Source organism: Euprymna scolopes, chromosome 23 (assembly GCF_053919585.1).
Source record: "Euprymna scolopes isolate OS-2025 chromosome 23, ASM5391958v1, whole genome shotgun sequence".
NCBI classification, from domain to species: Eukaryota; Metazoa; Mollusca; class Cephalopoda; order Sepiida; family Sepiolidae; genus Euprymna; species Euprymna scolopes.
In genome coordinates, this window is record NC_136504.1 from 13194749 (window position 1) to 13211398 (window position 16650).

At 31.1% G+C, this 16650-nt stretch overlaps 1 protein-coding gene across 1 annotated transcript in view; it reads right to left on the reverse strand.

Annotated features, from left to right (window-relative positions):
- Nucleotides 1-393: 393 nt before the first annotated feature.
- The window catches only part of LOC145245764 (uncharacterized), a gene marked incomplete in the record, with an annotated part of 70758 nt that continues 54501 nt past the window's right edge, over nucleotides 394-16650 (reverse strand). The window contains 2 exon segments of the mRNA XM_080107372.1: nucleotides 394-659; nucleotides 3866-3942. Of these exon segments, the coding sequence (XP_079963498.1) occupies nucleotides 533-659; nucleotides 3866-3942 (204 nt within the window).

Here is a 16650-nt window from a genome sequence, read left to right on the forward strand (position 1 = left end):
TAATATGTACACATAGATTGTCGAAATATACTTTCTATATTGGTGGTTAACATTTTAGTCAGATAAAAAACAAAAAGATGTTACTAATTTCAATAAGGATTTATAATCTGAAATAAAATGTGTCTACAATCAGAATTAGTATGGAAAAAAAAAAAAACCTATTTTTTTTTAATAAATAAAACAAATTAAAAATACCTTTACAGCAAATAGAAGTTAAACTCTTTTGAGTTGGAATAGAAATAAGTTGTCATAAAAGAGGAAGAGCGAAGAAAAGAGAGAAGAGAAATTGAAACAGAATTTCAGAATCAAAGGAAATAAATCCATAGAGAAATAGTGTAGAAGGGTGGGGGGAGAAATGGAGGAAAGATTTTAAAAAGAAAAAAAAAAAAAGAGGTGGAAAAACGTATTAATAAAGGTTTCAAAGTTAGAATTGTTGAATTAGTTTTTGTATCATATAAGCCTTAAAAATTTTTTTTATTTTTATTTTTTGTTTTTTAGCAAGGCACCATCCTTTCTCTATAAATTGTCGATGTCAACATTCCGAAAGTTGGGATTTAGATCCTGCTTCAATGTCCACCCTACAAATTGGGCATTTTGTGTTTGTGATCAACCACTGGTCAACACAATTTATGTGGAAGAGATGCATACAGGGTAGGCGGCTGAAAAAGAAAACAAAAGTACTATATTAGGTATTGGTATTTATTTATTTTTTTTTTTTTTTGCAATACATTTTGAATGAATTCAATTATTTATACGAAAATATTAGGCATTGGTATTTTTGAAATCAGGATCAAGATTCTGTTTTATTTCGAATTACTATTCTTATCTTGGTTGCGTTTATGTTTCGATCGATGTCATTTCAGACCTTCTGGCAAACTTATACAGCATTTAAAAAATGGACCTTGAATTCATCAGCCATGACTGGGTAGAAATGTTAATTTTTTTAATTTTATTCTCATGTTACTCGTACTATTGCCTATAGTAAGGATTGAACCTTTAACCGCTACTGTTCCTGATATTCATAAATGATCTCCCCGACAAAATTGCCTCTGAGATCGGTATATATGCTGATGACACTACACTCTATAACAGGCATGAAAAGAAGATGAATGAACACATTTCTAAAGAAATGGCAGAAGCACTAGAGGAAGACCTCCAATCTGTAGTGGAATGGGGACAAAAATGGATGGTCACGTTCAATGCTGCCAAGACTAAACTAGTTTCATTCAATAATTACAAGAAACCCTCTCTACCACCCATAGCAATGGCCAACGACTATCTGAGAGTACATCTTTCAAACTCCTTGGCATATAATGTTCACAGGAAACAGGAGTTGGAACAATTACATTGAAAGCATTGCCAGGGCTGCTGCAAGAAAGGTGGGCTCTCTCTACCGTGCTAGACAACTACTAACACCCGAAAGTATCCTGTACCTCTATAAGGCAACCATTCGCCCATGTATGGAGTATTGTTGTCACATTTGGGCTGGTGTGTCTGCTACTAGTCTTTTGCTCCTTGACAGGGTTCAAAAGAGAGTCGCAAATCTGATAGGCCCTGAACTGGCATCTAAGCTTCAGCCTCTGTCCCATCGACGAAATGTTGCATCCCTCTGCCTGTTCTACAAGTATTCTAGTGGTGAATGCTCTGATGAACTGCAAGCACTTGTGCCCCCATGACATGAGCACCCTCGACAAACCCGACAGGCTGCTAAATCCCACCCCCACACTGTAGAGATCCCTAGATGTAAAAGATCTTTCTACTCCAGTAGTTTCTTCCCCAGAACCGCCAGACTTTGGAATTCCATTCCAGGTCCCTGCTTCCCCAACAGTACTGACGTGCAGAAGTTCAAGTGTAACGTGAACCAACATCTTGCTGCCCAAATCCCTACATAGTACCTCGGTAGTTGTTGCCCCTGATAGTAGCCCCCTACACCAAAGTGGCAATTTGCCTTGTTTGGGGTGAAAACGTAATAAAAAAAAAAAAAAAAAAAAAAAAAAAAAGACTGTCATAACTAATTGTTAGTCAACACCTTTACTTGTTACATCAAGGGTTCTTACTACAGATGATGACTAAAAATAACAAAATTAGCACTTGGTCATGGCTGACAATATGAGAACAATCGACCTCCGTGAATTAAATGTTTGGTTCAAAATTCTGTACATATTCCTGAGTTTGATAAAAATTCCCAAGTTTTTGAAGATGCACCTAAAAAAGGTCAGAAGTTATATCAAAAGAAATGTTAAAAATATACCATTATAAAATTCTAGTTGAAAGGATACAAATTTTTTAAATTTCTAAAAAAATTATTTTTAAAATCTGCATTTAAAAAAAATGACAAAATCTAATATATCAAAACTCTTGTTTGTTATAGAACATTAATAAAATCATGTAAATTAGTTAAAATAAATTTGATTTCAATATTTTTTATGCAAATATTTAATGCATTTATTTCCTATATATTGTCCAATTTTACTACCGCTAACATGAATATACATCCAATCCAATTTTTATTAAATTTCCCTAGTTTTTATTCATATTGATAATAATATTGATTGATTATTGAATTATTATTATTAAATGTTTTTCTTCTTGAATGGTAGGATTAGGGTTAGGGTTCAAAAATGAAAAACAAATATTCTGTGATAAATCTTAGAAAATTGTGCGAGCCGATTTAAATGTTCATAAGCTCTACTTGGCATTGAGCACTTTTGAAAAAGAAATTTTGGTTTTGAGTTCATTTCATTAATATATCTGAACGTGTTTGATATATAGATATATGAAGGAAAAACACTAGCCCACGAAACCAAGGCTTTGCTGATTGGGTTCAAACCTCCTGACCAGCAGTAATTATCACTGCCTGCACTGACGACTGCATAAACATGAAACACTAGTGCCTGCAGGTTTAAAATGATGTTAATATACATTATATACATGTATATATATATGTGTGTGTATGTATTATTTTCAATATATGTGTTGAAAAGCAAAATATTTGTTTATTCATAGCTGAACATTTTGCTAATTGCATTTCATTTCTGCTGATGATATGAGCCATTTTTGGAAATCCATGGATTAAGGAAATAAACATAATTCTCTATATATTCCTTGTTTCAAACAATAAATTCTTAACTTAAAAATATGTGTGTTTATATTTTGATTTACATAATTTAACTTTAACCATTAAACTTATATATTGCTCTATTTTTTAAATATTGAGCTTTATCTTTTTGGCTAGGATCATCCTAAAAGTATTACCTCAATGTAATATCTGACAGGATAATTCACTTGATCTCTAATCTTTGACTTATATAATATATATATGCATAAATCAAGAAATTTTGTTTTAAAATCCTAAAAAAGAAATATTTTATGAATAGTTATTTTCAAAACATTTAGAAATAAACTATTGAAAAGAAATTTGGAAAAGAGGGATAATATTTTTCAAAATATTTTCTTTTTTTTACAAGGGGCATTCTAAAAGTAATGCCTCCTATTTTTTATTCGGTTCAAGTTGATCAAAGGATATTGCTAATTACATTGTTATGACGACTAAACATATGGATTCATGAGCTGAATGTTTCATCACTCTATTGTAGATATTGATAGTGTGAGATTCTCAGAAAGTAACTTCTGTCATGGATGTGCATCATAAGGAGAGATGCATCACTGAATTCCTGCCAAAAGTGCATTGAGAATGGTGGTGACTGTAGTAATTCAGGAGCACAAACGGTTGCTCGTTTTAATGGTACTACTCCTATCTTCGTAGGTGTTCAACGGGTTAAAAAAAAAAAAAAGGAGGCTAAGAAAACAGACTACTTGAAATGGTTTCAATAATTTAAAAGTTGCAATTTGCATATAAACTTACCGCACATCTTCATCGTTTTCAAATTCACACAAACATATTGTACATTTCTCGTTATCTTCGTCCACGTTCCGCTTTACCTTAGAGGAAGAAACAAGTACAAAAGTTAATAACCATCGATTTCTCCCCAGTTTTTTTTTTTTTACAACAAAAGAATAGTATAAATACTAAAAAAAGAAAAAAAAAAGAAAAAAAAAACGGGCTATACGTAAAAACAAAATCAGAAAAGTTTATATATCAAGTTGGACAGAAAACCTTGATGGATTTTCCATGAAAACAAACACATTTCCAATTGAAGAGAAGAAAAAATTGGCTGCAGTGAAACTTGTTGATTTACATAATAATCATAAAAATAAGCACTAGCCAGACTTCCACAGGATGAGTGCAAAGAGGACTGGAACCTTTGGGAAGGCTTATTGCCACCCAAATTCCAGTGAGGACCAAAGGTTGCTGCTAACAATAAATCAATGGTAAGCAGCTGTTGCTATAGCGCAAATTAATCTGCAAAGGTTATCTAAAGAGGTCGAGAGTACTGGGAATCTGAAGAGACTTGTTCTCACTCAGACTCCAGAGAATGCCACAAGTTGTTCTCAAAGAGAAATCTTTGATGATGACCTGTGTGACTACTCCTAGTAAGTAAGTAAGATTTGAATAGGTTTCAGATTCCCTAGTCCACATCAAAGATCATCTGAACTCGTAAATATTTATCTTAGAAAAAAAAAAAAAAAAAAAAACACTCAAAAAAATAATTACTCATATCTAAAGTTAAAAAAATAATTTTAAAAAGGCATCAAAAGAAATGAGATTGCATTTCCACGCAGAAAAAAAAAATCAATTTAGAAAGTGCATCCTCCGGATCTTGATAAATGGTAACCTCCATGTAAAAAAAAAAAATATAGAAATCATGACTAATATATAAATAAAATATACTAGATAAAATTATGTTGTTTGGATATTAAAACTTGGACATAAATAGTATTTAAGCTGATAAAAACCAAACTTTGATTTAAGTTTTAAAGAGATTCTCAGTTTTGGATGATGGTTGCCACCACAAAAGGAGTAGAAAATGGCACAAGATTACTTAAGAGGAATTAGTTATCCAAGACGACGGCTCAACAGGTATTTGTTTACATTAAACTTGAAGATGATCATGTCAGCTGGGAAGCAGACTTGTAGTATCTTGTTCTACAGATGGGATACTCTAAGAAATAAACTGTCTATGGAGGTTCCATTCAGTTTTTGGGTACAGAGATAGAAAGAATAGTTCTTTGCTGTGGTCATAGATAGACGAGTTCTCGCTGTGAATGTTTTGACTAGCCAAAATGGATTTATTTTTGTACCATATTATATTACACATGAAAAATTAAAATTGCTTAAAATATCTCAATGGTCTACATAGAAAGAGCTTGATGAGTTAAGAAAGAATCTTTTTAAATTTGATTAAAATTAAGGAAGTTATGATTATTTTGGTGCCTCACATGTTTGGATATTTTTTCCTCTTTAAGACCGTATTCATTTTGCCACATTTTTTACACTATTTTTTTCAGTAAAAATGTTATATCTTTGTTAAAACACAAGAAAAAGCAATGAAATTTGCCTTATATGTGTATTTTTGTACAAGGAATTCGAATATATCACTGAACATCCCTAGAAATTAATAGTTTTCAAGTAATTTGCAAAAAATTCATAACTCTGTTGCAATACCTTAAAATTCCATGTATCTATTAAAAGAAAAGAAATTGAATTATAACGCATTTTATGCACAAAAAACTGAAACCTAATACTAAGACTGTTTAAAAATGAATGTATTACAAGAGTTAATGAATCCCGACAAAAAGTAAGATTGATGTTTTTCTGATTGGTTCTCAAATTTCATGACAAAATTCCGAATAGAAACGTAGTACCAAACTTTTTAAGAAAAATTGCTGTTTAATCATGTTACGATTTTCACCATTTTATTTGCTCTAAACTCTTCAAATATCTCATCTAGATCATTATTTATTAGCAGGAGCACCTGGCATTGCCCAGTCATAAAATATGCTTAAATATGATATTTTAATTTACATTCATATTCATTATTATTTGAAATTATTTCATATTATATTGTACCCAATATATAGTCAATTTCAAAAGTAAGAAATAAAATAATCTGAGTGCCATCAGCTAGAATTGAAACTGAAACCAAAATTGATAATGGCAATCACATTAAAAAATTATGGCAATCATTAAGGAGAGAAAAAGAGGACAGAAAAAGGAAATAGGTTAAAAAAAAAAATAAGGGGGATAGAGGAAAGAGCAGATAAGAAATATGGAGATACATATAAAAATATATAGAAAAGGGTAATGTGTGTGTGTGTGTATATATATATATATATATATATATATATATATTATCTTTAATATTTAGTAATGTGATTGATAATTTAAAAATCAAATTATAATTAAATTAAAAATCTGTTTCATAAGAAGGAACAACAACAAAATCAATTATTTGTACGATCGTTTCGGAAAACAGTGTTTTTATTGTGGTAGACATCAAGTTACGGACAATAATTATTACATATAGTTTTTTAATAAACAAGGTTTCCTCGTCAGCAAATATTGTGAAGGGTTTTTATTAAATGTAAAGACACCATAAATAAACCTAGCATTAAAAGTAAGGCAGATGTATCTGGAAAAAATTAAAATAAAGGTATGGATTTAAACTTGATAAGAAAATTAATATGGGTTAGAGATAGAAATAAATAAAGTAAAACATAAATTTGGTTTAAGTACCATATTATACATACATACACAAATATATACATGCATATATATGAAAAATAGACACATACATACATATACATAGATATACAGATATATACATAAAAATATAGGTACAAATATTTACCTTTTAATTTTTCGCCTTTTGAAATCAGGAACTATGGTTAAAGTACTCATATAGATGTTTGCTATAGCTTTTCAGCTTATGGGATGATAAATTTTAAGAAGAACGCCCGTGGAATAATTTATTTCCATTAGCATACTTTTGATTTAAAGACGCCACGGTTTATAATTCGAAAGAAATTATATGTTAATGTTATTTGTATAATTGAATAATGCAAGGGGGATAATTAGTCATATTTTCTTTAATTAAAGGATGTAAGGGGGATAATTAGTCTAACTTAATTTATTACAGAAAAAAAAAAAAAATTGTAATCTATTTTTACTAATAAGTAATTTTTAATGATTTAAGGTGATTTATATTTATTAAATTTAAACCAACGTTTATGACTGCATGTGAAGATTAGTTCCTGTCTTGAATTTAATAGGGTGGTTGCATTTTTTATATCTTCATATTTCAAAATTTTTAGGGTCTCTTTTGTACATAATGCACAGAATTTATCTCCTGGTTTATATGGTTTGCAAGATTCAATTACTCGCCATTTCAAGTTAAAAGAAATATTGCTATTTTTGAGTTGCCAAATATGGTTGAATAGAGTAGTTTGGTTTGACAGAGAGTTATTTTTAAAAGAATATTTGTGCGTTGAAATTCTATGTTTTATTAGGCCAGATGTGGAACCAAAATATATTGCCTCTTGCTTATTGTGATTATTTTCCGTTAGGTCTGTTGTTGGATTATTATATGGTGGGTTGATTAGTAATTGATCGGTAGATTGGTTTAAGTTGGTGTCATTATTTAATCTGGTAGTTGTGTTATGGCTGTTAATAGATTCATGTAGATTTGGGGTTTTTGATACTGTGCAGCTATAGATAACATTTTTAATTTTACATGAGCCTTGTAGGGGACATTTATTTTTTCTTCTATATATATATATTATCAGGATTTTAGTGGACATGATTCAAACACTGGCAGACGATCCACAGAGTTTTATAATTATATAGATTAATGAACAAGATATTGTTTTTTTTTTTTACACAGGCATCACCACATTATCAAGACCAAGAGGCCACTCGAGGATAAGGGTTAAAGAGTGTACATTAGAAATTGGACAATATAGTAATCATTAGTAATGGAAATTCGGTAAATTTGTTAACTTATATGGAACGGCCCATCAAGAACTTGTTTACGTTAGACTTGAAGACAACCATATTGTAGTCAGCCGGAAAGCAGGAAAACGGAAGACAATTCCACAGGCGTGCAATTCTAAGAAAGAAGCTTTGTTCATGGAATCTACGTTTAGGTTTAAGCACAGATAAAGAGTTGGGGGAATTATTGACAGTGTTTTCAGCTAGACGAGTGTTTCTTGTGAAAGTTTGGCAAGGGGGGACCATAGACTGAAGCTCAGTCGAACACTTTCCATGAAAATAACCATACATCAGAGACAAACTCGCAACATCTCTTTTGTGAGAGAGGTTGCAGGGAAGAGAAAAGGACATCTCCTACAAGGCTACAAAGTCTATTTTGAACTCTATCAAGGCAGGATAAATCCTGTCTAGCAGTTCCTGCCCAGATGTGGCAACAGTATTCCATCCTTGGACATACCTGGCTCTTATATAGATAGAGAATTGCATCGGCAGTGAGATATCTACTGGATCGATAGAAAGATCCCACCATTTTTCCAGCGTATATAGTAATATATTACTATATATATATATATATAGTATTTTGTTTTTTAAATATGATTATTTTTGTAGAACTATTTCAAAATCTGATTATCCAAAGTGTTTTATGATCGATGGGTATTGCTATTTAAATTTGCATAAGATTTTACAGAAATAACATCCTGATTAAATTAGTTATTTTCTGAGATTTTAAAAGTTAGACCTAAATAGGGTGGACCTTAAGAATCTTGCACCCCCCCTCTATTTTTTTTTTTAAATTTTTATTTCCATCTTTTTTTTCAATGTTTTCAGCAAATTATTATTGAATGGGCATTAGTCTACCAGATTATCCAAAAAAAAAAAAAATAAATAAAATAAAATAAACCAAATAAAAAGTCAATATTTAAATATTTGTACGTGGTGCTCAGTGTCTCATGCAACTATCGCCCATTTTAAAACAACTCAACATTTTTAGGCCAAATTTCACAAATTTAGCATTTTAAAGCAGTTTAGCCTTTTCTTGAGATTATTTTAAAAAGCAAAATTAAAAAAAAAAAGCTAAATTCAGGAAATTTGGGCAAAAATGTCGAGTGGTTCTAAAATGGGTGATCAATTTACTAGAATGTTGCATTAGAAACTGAGAACCCCTACACATATTTAAATATTGATATTTTTCATTTTTTGGATAATCTGGTAGACTAGTGTCCATTCGATAATAGCTGAAAAAATTAAAAAAAAAAAAGACAAAAATAAAAATAGAGAAGGGGAAGCGGACAAGATACTTTAGATCTGCCTAATAATGTATTATTAGTTTATTTTAGAAATTATATAGTCCCACCTGAACAACAGGTAATATGGAAATATTTTTCAATTATGACTGAAAAAAAAAAAATCAAATAAGCAAAAGGAATGACTAATTTTTAATTAAAAAATATATAAAAAGGTTTTCGTCCTTACAACTAAAATATTTTTTTTTGTATTTGTTTAAAAAATGTGCAAATAATTAAAAAAATTCAAAACTAAACTGCATCCTGGCTGACGCTAGGTAGGTTGGCCTAATGCAATCTGATGTAATTTGTTTTATTAAATAGTTTCTGAGAGAAACAAGAACGGTTCTGTTTGTAAGATTGGTTCATTCGATGTGAACGCTTAGCAATAAAAATACCCTTTCAAAGTTATGCCTGACAGACAAACGGACGGACAAAAACTTAAAGCAATGTGAAGATATTATTGCTATGGAGCCCATGACATGAATAGCGCGATTAGTGCGGAATGGCGTTGAGTGCGATGGGGTTCAAAAGGTTACTGATGACAGATCAGACTTGTTGACTCCAGGTCAGCGAGCGATTGCACACGAGATTGACAAGCGCCACAGGTCAGTGAGTGTAGCTGGATAAATGTGGGGCATCGCCCCAAACACACACCTTAAAATAAATAGGAGACCCACATGTGTTTGGAGAGCGTCCACAGTTTGAGGTCTAGAACTGACAGTCTAGATCAAGAAGATGTCAGACTTCTTGTGGGAGCAATGAGAGAGACGAGGATGGTTAACAGATAAACCGATAGAAGGAAGATAGGAATTCTGCTAAGGATAACACAGAAACAGGGATGTGACATTCGACCATGAAACTGAATAAAGTTCCAATTGTCCAGAAAAATAAAACTTCCGTCCATTGTTAAGTATGAGAGAGTTCCATTCCAGGGGAGCTGACATGGTCAAGGGATGCGGAGACAAGATGAAAGGTACGTTCCGCTTCGTTTTTATAAACCCCTCAAAAGGGCTGATTTGCCATACAAGTGAACATTGACTCAATATAAACAGACACCGCTTCCCCCTCGCAACATTATTTCAGATGTAAGTGGGACAGATGAATGGAGAGATGGAGAAAAACACCTTTAGAGATGTTTACATTCATTCTTCATCCAGTTTTGGTATTTAGGGTGTAATATCCTGTTTATTTTATTACTAATGCAATTAGTACAGTGGTTTTATCGATTTAGTCTATCCTATGATTTAACCCATAGCTGGAATAGAAGATCTATATATTCAGATGGTTCCCAAATGTATAACAACTTGACAGAAAGCAAACTCTGCCTAATAAATCCACAGTCCGTGCTATTAATCCTTCCTCCACTAATACTCTCAACTGACATTCATATTTGCTTCATATATCACATAATCACTAAATTAAATATAAAACAAAATGAATTTATTTGTGAAGTGCCAAACCTGTTGGAGACATTGGCAATCATAACTTCCAAATCTTTTTTTTTTTTGGCTATTCATAATTTTTATTTTATTTTATTTGTAGTTGCCTTCTGTGAATTCATTTAACCTTCAAGTAGATGATGGAATTGGAAAGTTTTCTTTTTATGTTACGTATTCGCTGTGACCAGTTGTTTAAAATGCGTTTTTCCAGTTTATATAAATATTGACATCTACTTTTGTCGCTGGTACAAATATATACACACACTGACAGCGAAGTAAAAATAACAACACACACAAAAAAAATATATTGCTTTTATTTCATACCGACAAATCAGCTTTTGATTATAAATTATTACTCTGTGTTTTGATGTTTCTGAAAGGTGTGACGTGGGATGCATGGTTGTGAAGAAATGGCGACTAGCCTTGCTCTCTTTGACCAATATCCTCTCACATATTTCCAGGTCAAATTATGCATTCTGTTAGACAATGGTGGAAGATTCTGAATTCTTTACATTGAGTCCATTTGCATATGAGCAACCCATCGAATGTTTTTTCTTCCCGGGGTTGCCTGCCAATATCTAACATCTATACTAATTGTTCGATAAATGTTTTAGTTAAATCTTATTTTTCTTCTCCATCTGGTTTTTATTTGAGCAAAACCAGTCAACATCTCATGCCTTATCTCAATGCAGTCCGATTCAGAGGGTTGACATTAGTCAGGTTGCATACAATTACATTTCTTCTATGTACACTAAAGGCGCATCTAAAAAATTAATAGCTTGTGACAGACCAATGGATGGACAAAACTTGTATTTTAAAGTAAAAAATATTTTTTAAAAATTCTTTTTTCACCCTTACAAAAAATACTCAAATAATGAATTTTTTTTTGAATAATAAACAACTTTGACGATTCACCAACATCTTTCAAAAGTCATCAAGCAAAAAAAAAAAACTGGCTTTCAAAAATAGAAAATAAAAAGACTTACTTTTGTATATTTATGTGGCAAGGTGTTTTGGTCTATGACTGCTTGGCTGGCTCCCCTCGTCATACCTGGCAGATGATTATCTAGGCTCTGCAAGAGAAACAATAGATCACATTTTTAAATACTATTTTTTTCCCCCTAAAAAGCGGATGAAGGTAAATATTTACCAAAAGAAAATAGATTTTTTTTTTTTTCATGACACTGAAATCATTCAAAATTAAAATAAATCCACATTTCATACGAGAAATAATGCATCTAAATAAGAGTCAGCTCTAAAACAGACATTTGGAAAACTGATGACAAAATGTTTCAGATTATGTTTTATATTTTTTGTTATTTTTGCAACTTTTTTTTGGCCAAAACTATAAGTCAAATCATGGTATTGCAGTCCTGAGCAATGCCACATATGATTAACAAATTGTGATCCCACCATCGGAGGCTAACCACCTATAGACGTGAGATCTCAGCCAAGTCTCCTTAATGGTTGGTGTTAATTAACATTAACAGACAGGTGGATTAAATTGTGAATTAGTTCTCCCTCCAGGCAACAAGATGCATATCAAAACCATCAAAGATGTGGTTGGTGGAGAATAGCAGTTTGGACACATTCAGTCCATATGCAATCCAAGATATGGCAGAGACAGTCACTGTTAAAGATTTCAATGGCCATATCTTGCAGGAGGACTGACCAGACAACAAATGTCTTTTTGTGTATTATTTGGATTTTTCAAACGACTATTCTCATCTTAAATGTTACTCTCATGTTTTGGCCAATGTAACCTTTAACTTTCTTCACATGTATCTTGTCAAACTCTGGGAATCCTTCTGTTAAACTCTGGAATTCATACGGAATTTCGAATGGAAATTTTGAATAAAACTATTTAATCCACAGAGGTAACATTCAATAGAATTTAATTTTACTTAGTACTTTATCCATTACGCCACAGGTCTTTCTGCAAATATCGTAAAAATTAATTTCCCTGAGAAGACTGTCATGCAAAATCTTATTGAAAGCGTAGGATATATCAAGCGCTACCATGCTAGCTTCACCTGCCTTATTCAATGTACTGTATATTGTTCAGAGGTGACTTAAGACATGCACACTGGAAAAGGAGAATTATTGATTGTTCATCACACTAACACATAGTTCACAGAAATGACGAATTCCTAATTTTTGTGATTTGATGTGTTTTCTTGCCATCTTGGTATATTTACTCTTACTTCCACAGCTATTACAATATTATTAGGTTAGAGGCTGATAGTGACTGATTAATCATTATAACAAGATTATCGGCATTCCTGAGCGGGATATGGACATCTGTCACACACGTCTCATTATTGTCAAGAATAGATCAAGAAGTGAGGCTTGCTGGTTCTCACTGTCTAGGAGGTGGTTGGGAAAGTAACTGTTTATGAGAAGAAACGTACAATTGAGAAGCAACGTGTATTGTTATCAGCTGGGTTTGTGTAGTTCAAGAAACCAAGCCAATCTCTGGTGGACAGTAAAGTCCTTAAATTCATGATTTTGGGTGCTTGGATCTGCTGAGAGTGCTGCAGCTATACTATTGGAAGTCTTTGGTTTGTGCTGATCACATTCATTTACCTGATTTACTTGTAATTGGCCTATTGCATTCTTTTACCTGAAATAAGGGTCACCATTTGTAGGATGCCAACCAGGTGTTCCATGTTAGTTGTATAAGAAGCACCTGCCAATCATCATCTGAGCATTACAACCTTTACATTTGTTTAGAGGCATTTTTTCATGGTTCTGATGATGTATGTGACAGCACCAGACCCAGGCTTATTTTACCTGTAATCCTATCATTAGAACAAGTGTTTCTCCCATACATAGCAATAACAGTGCACTATCACACACATTATATTTGTGAGGTGTTTGCAATAGAAGTGCTGATCAGTATTCGTTTAAAAAATTTCTTATGCAGTAAAAGAACCATGCTATCATCAGAATTGTCCAGATGGTTTAGGGAAAATGCCAGAAGGTATGGAAGTGCTGAGTTCTTTAACTTATATAAAAAAAAATCATAAAAAACATTTATTTGCTATGATTGGTTCATTTTATATATGTATATATATATATATATATATATATATATATATATATATATATATATATATATATATACACTGATTTGAGAAAAAATAAGTAAATAAAAATCATTAAAAAAAAAAAATCAAAAATTTGTTTACTATCATTTCTTTGTCATTCAAAAATATTTATTCATGAAACAATTTACAACCAATTTTTTTTCTTTATTCAAATTTTAATTTTCTAAAAGTTTCATAAAAAATTGTCTAATAAGTATTCAAGAGTATTGTTTTCATTTTTTTAAATTAATTTTTCATTGAAGCTGCTTTTATTTTTCGATTAAATTTTTCATTGAATTAGCTTTATACTGGCAGAAATATATTTTTTATTGAAAAAAATTGGCCAGCATTTGCGTGGAAAAAAAAAAAAAAAAAAAAAAAAAAAAAAAAAAAAAATGAAAGTTTTGTTTGGCACCTTCTGGCGTTTTCTGTAAAGTACTCAGACAATTCCAACGATAGCATGGTACTTATACTGCATAAACACCATGTTAAATAGCCTATAACTTGAAAATCAAGTGTTCCTGGGCTTATATATACACATATAGAACATAACCCCAAAGTTATGCCATCGATTTTTCCAAAGAACTCACATTATACACTTTTAACTTGAACAGCAACAGATATTTCAATTCAATCAAATCTTTTTTTTTTCCCTTATTATCTTCATAAAACATTAATAAAAATATGTGCACGTTTAAGATCAAAAACTTTGTATTTTGAAACTGAAACAGGAAAAATGAAAACATGCCATAGTTTTTAGGAAAAAGGTCGACTGAAACAATATTTCTAAAAAGTGTCTTTTGACTTTAATAATATCCAAAATACTATAACACTATGATATACAAATGATTTGGTTTAATATAATTCAGACAATGTACAAGATATTTAATTCCACCGTGATAGCAGAGCAGTTGTTTTCGTTATTTGGATAAAGTACTACTATAACATTGATATCGTCTGAAACCAACAAATTCAGATTGAAATTTGGAACATATGATAAAAAGGAGGTTTTTTTTTTGTTTTTTAGATATTTTATTTAAAAAAAACTAAACTATAAAATATTTTTTAGAAATGTTACTTGAAAATAACACAAAATTGATCAAACAGATTACTTTTAATTTTTAAATTTTGAATTGTTTTAAAATGATGTGTTTTATTTCTTTAAGGTTTAGTTTTCTTGGTGTTCATTTACACACAAATCTTAAAAAAACAAAAAGAATTCTGGAAATGGTAGAGTGAAAAAATATTTAGGTATTAAAAAGCAAATTAAATTGATGTGTTAATGTCATTTGCAATAAATGATAGGAAATATCAAAACAATGTGATTTGAAATCAGTTGTTGGTTAAATTATGACTCAGAAAAACATAGGAAATTCATTTTATAAAGTTCTTGCAAACATTTTATAAAAGTGACATACTTATTATATTCATTTAAAAATGAGAAAACATTTTTATTAAAACTTAATTTGGTGCTTATATAATATTGAACAGAGATAAAAATTGCAGTTCCAAATAAATTAACAGGAAAACTATTTGATATACTTATGTATTAATCAAAAATAGGTATCTACATTAAACAGAAAAAAATTATCCAATACAATTTTAATTTAAAATCATAGGCAATTCATTTTATAAAATTTTTGCAGACATTTTATAAAAGCAATTTGATTAAAGTGGAAATCCTGTAAAGTAGGGGGAGATAAGTCAGTCTGTCATTTAACCAAGTAATAATAAATGGTGGATTTGCAAAGTACGGAAACTGTTTTTTTTTAATTTATTTATTTAAAACTAGCTTGGGTGCCTGGCGTTGCCTGGGTGTTTGGAGGTTTGTGTGTTGAGCAAAAAAAAAAGTGGTAGTAAGTAGGTAGGCGTGAACCCCTACCGCGAAAGAGGAAAAGAATGTGAGTGAAGAAAAAAAAAAAAAAAAAGTGACGTCTTTGCTGTTGCGTCTATCGCCAAATCAGAAGTGGCAAAGGTTTAAATTAAGGCTAGTCAATTGAAAATTTGACTTTCGAAAATATCAGCGAAAAAAGAGACCCCCTCCCTGTAGAAAAGTGCCCAGTTGAGGGCAAAGGAATTAATGTTTTAATTAATAGCTCGATGTTCGTCGTCCGAAGGGTCGAACTTCAAAATGATACTGATCTCATGAAAATTTGTTGCCCGTGACAAAAGTTTTAGGCAGACGAACATACATACATACATACATACATTTAAACAGACAGGTGAGATTTATATTATAGATTAAATTTCTATTTGATCATTTTTTTCTATTTCTTGGTCAGGATACTTATTTTTGCGTGATACACAAATATATCAAATAGTATTAAAAAAATAAAACAAATTATTTCTTCATTTGAGTTACAAAAAAAAAAAAAATCTAATCCGTTTATAATATGGAAAAATGACAGAAAAACAAAATTAAAAAAAATATTTTGATAAGAATTTAAAGACAAAAAAGATCATTTGACAAGAAAAAAAATTTTCTGTTGAAATGAGATAAAGAATATGGAAGGTCAAAAGCGAAAGAAATGAAGTTGATATTATTTATAATAGATACTAAAGGAGCTAAAGCAGGAATTAGGATATCTTACAGAACATTGCAGGAAGTGTTTTAATGAGGGACAGCAAAGTAACCCCTAGAATTAACTGAGAAGTGAACCTTTTTAAAGCAGAAAAAAAAAAAAACAGTACATACACACATGCGTGTGTGTGTATATATTTAGGCAGCATTTTTTCTCTAAAACATATTTTATTAAATAAAACAGACGTTTTTGGTCTATTACTTCTGTTTTTGATTCTTTCCGACTTCCAAATAACATACAACAAATATGGCGATTACATCAGCCAATTCGTAACTTGGCCTTCGGGACAAGATCAAAGTGTAGTATCTGTTCTGGCAGATACTGCAAGCTATGACTAGCTATGACTAGCAAAGACCAGATGTG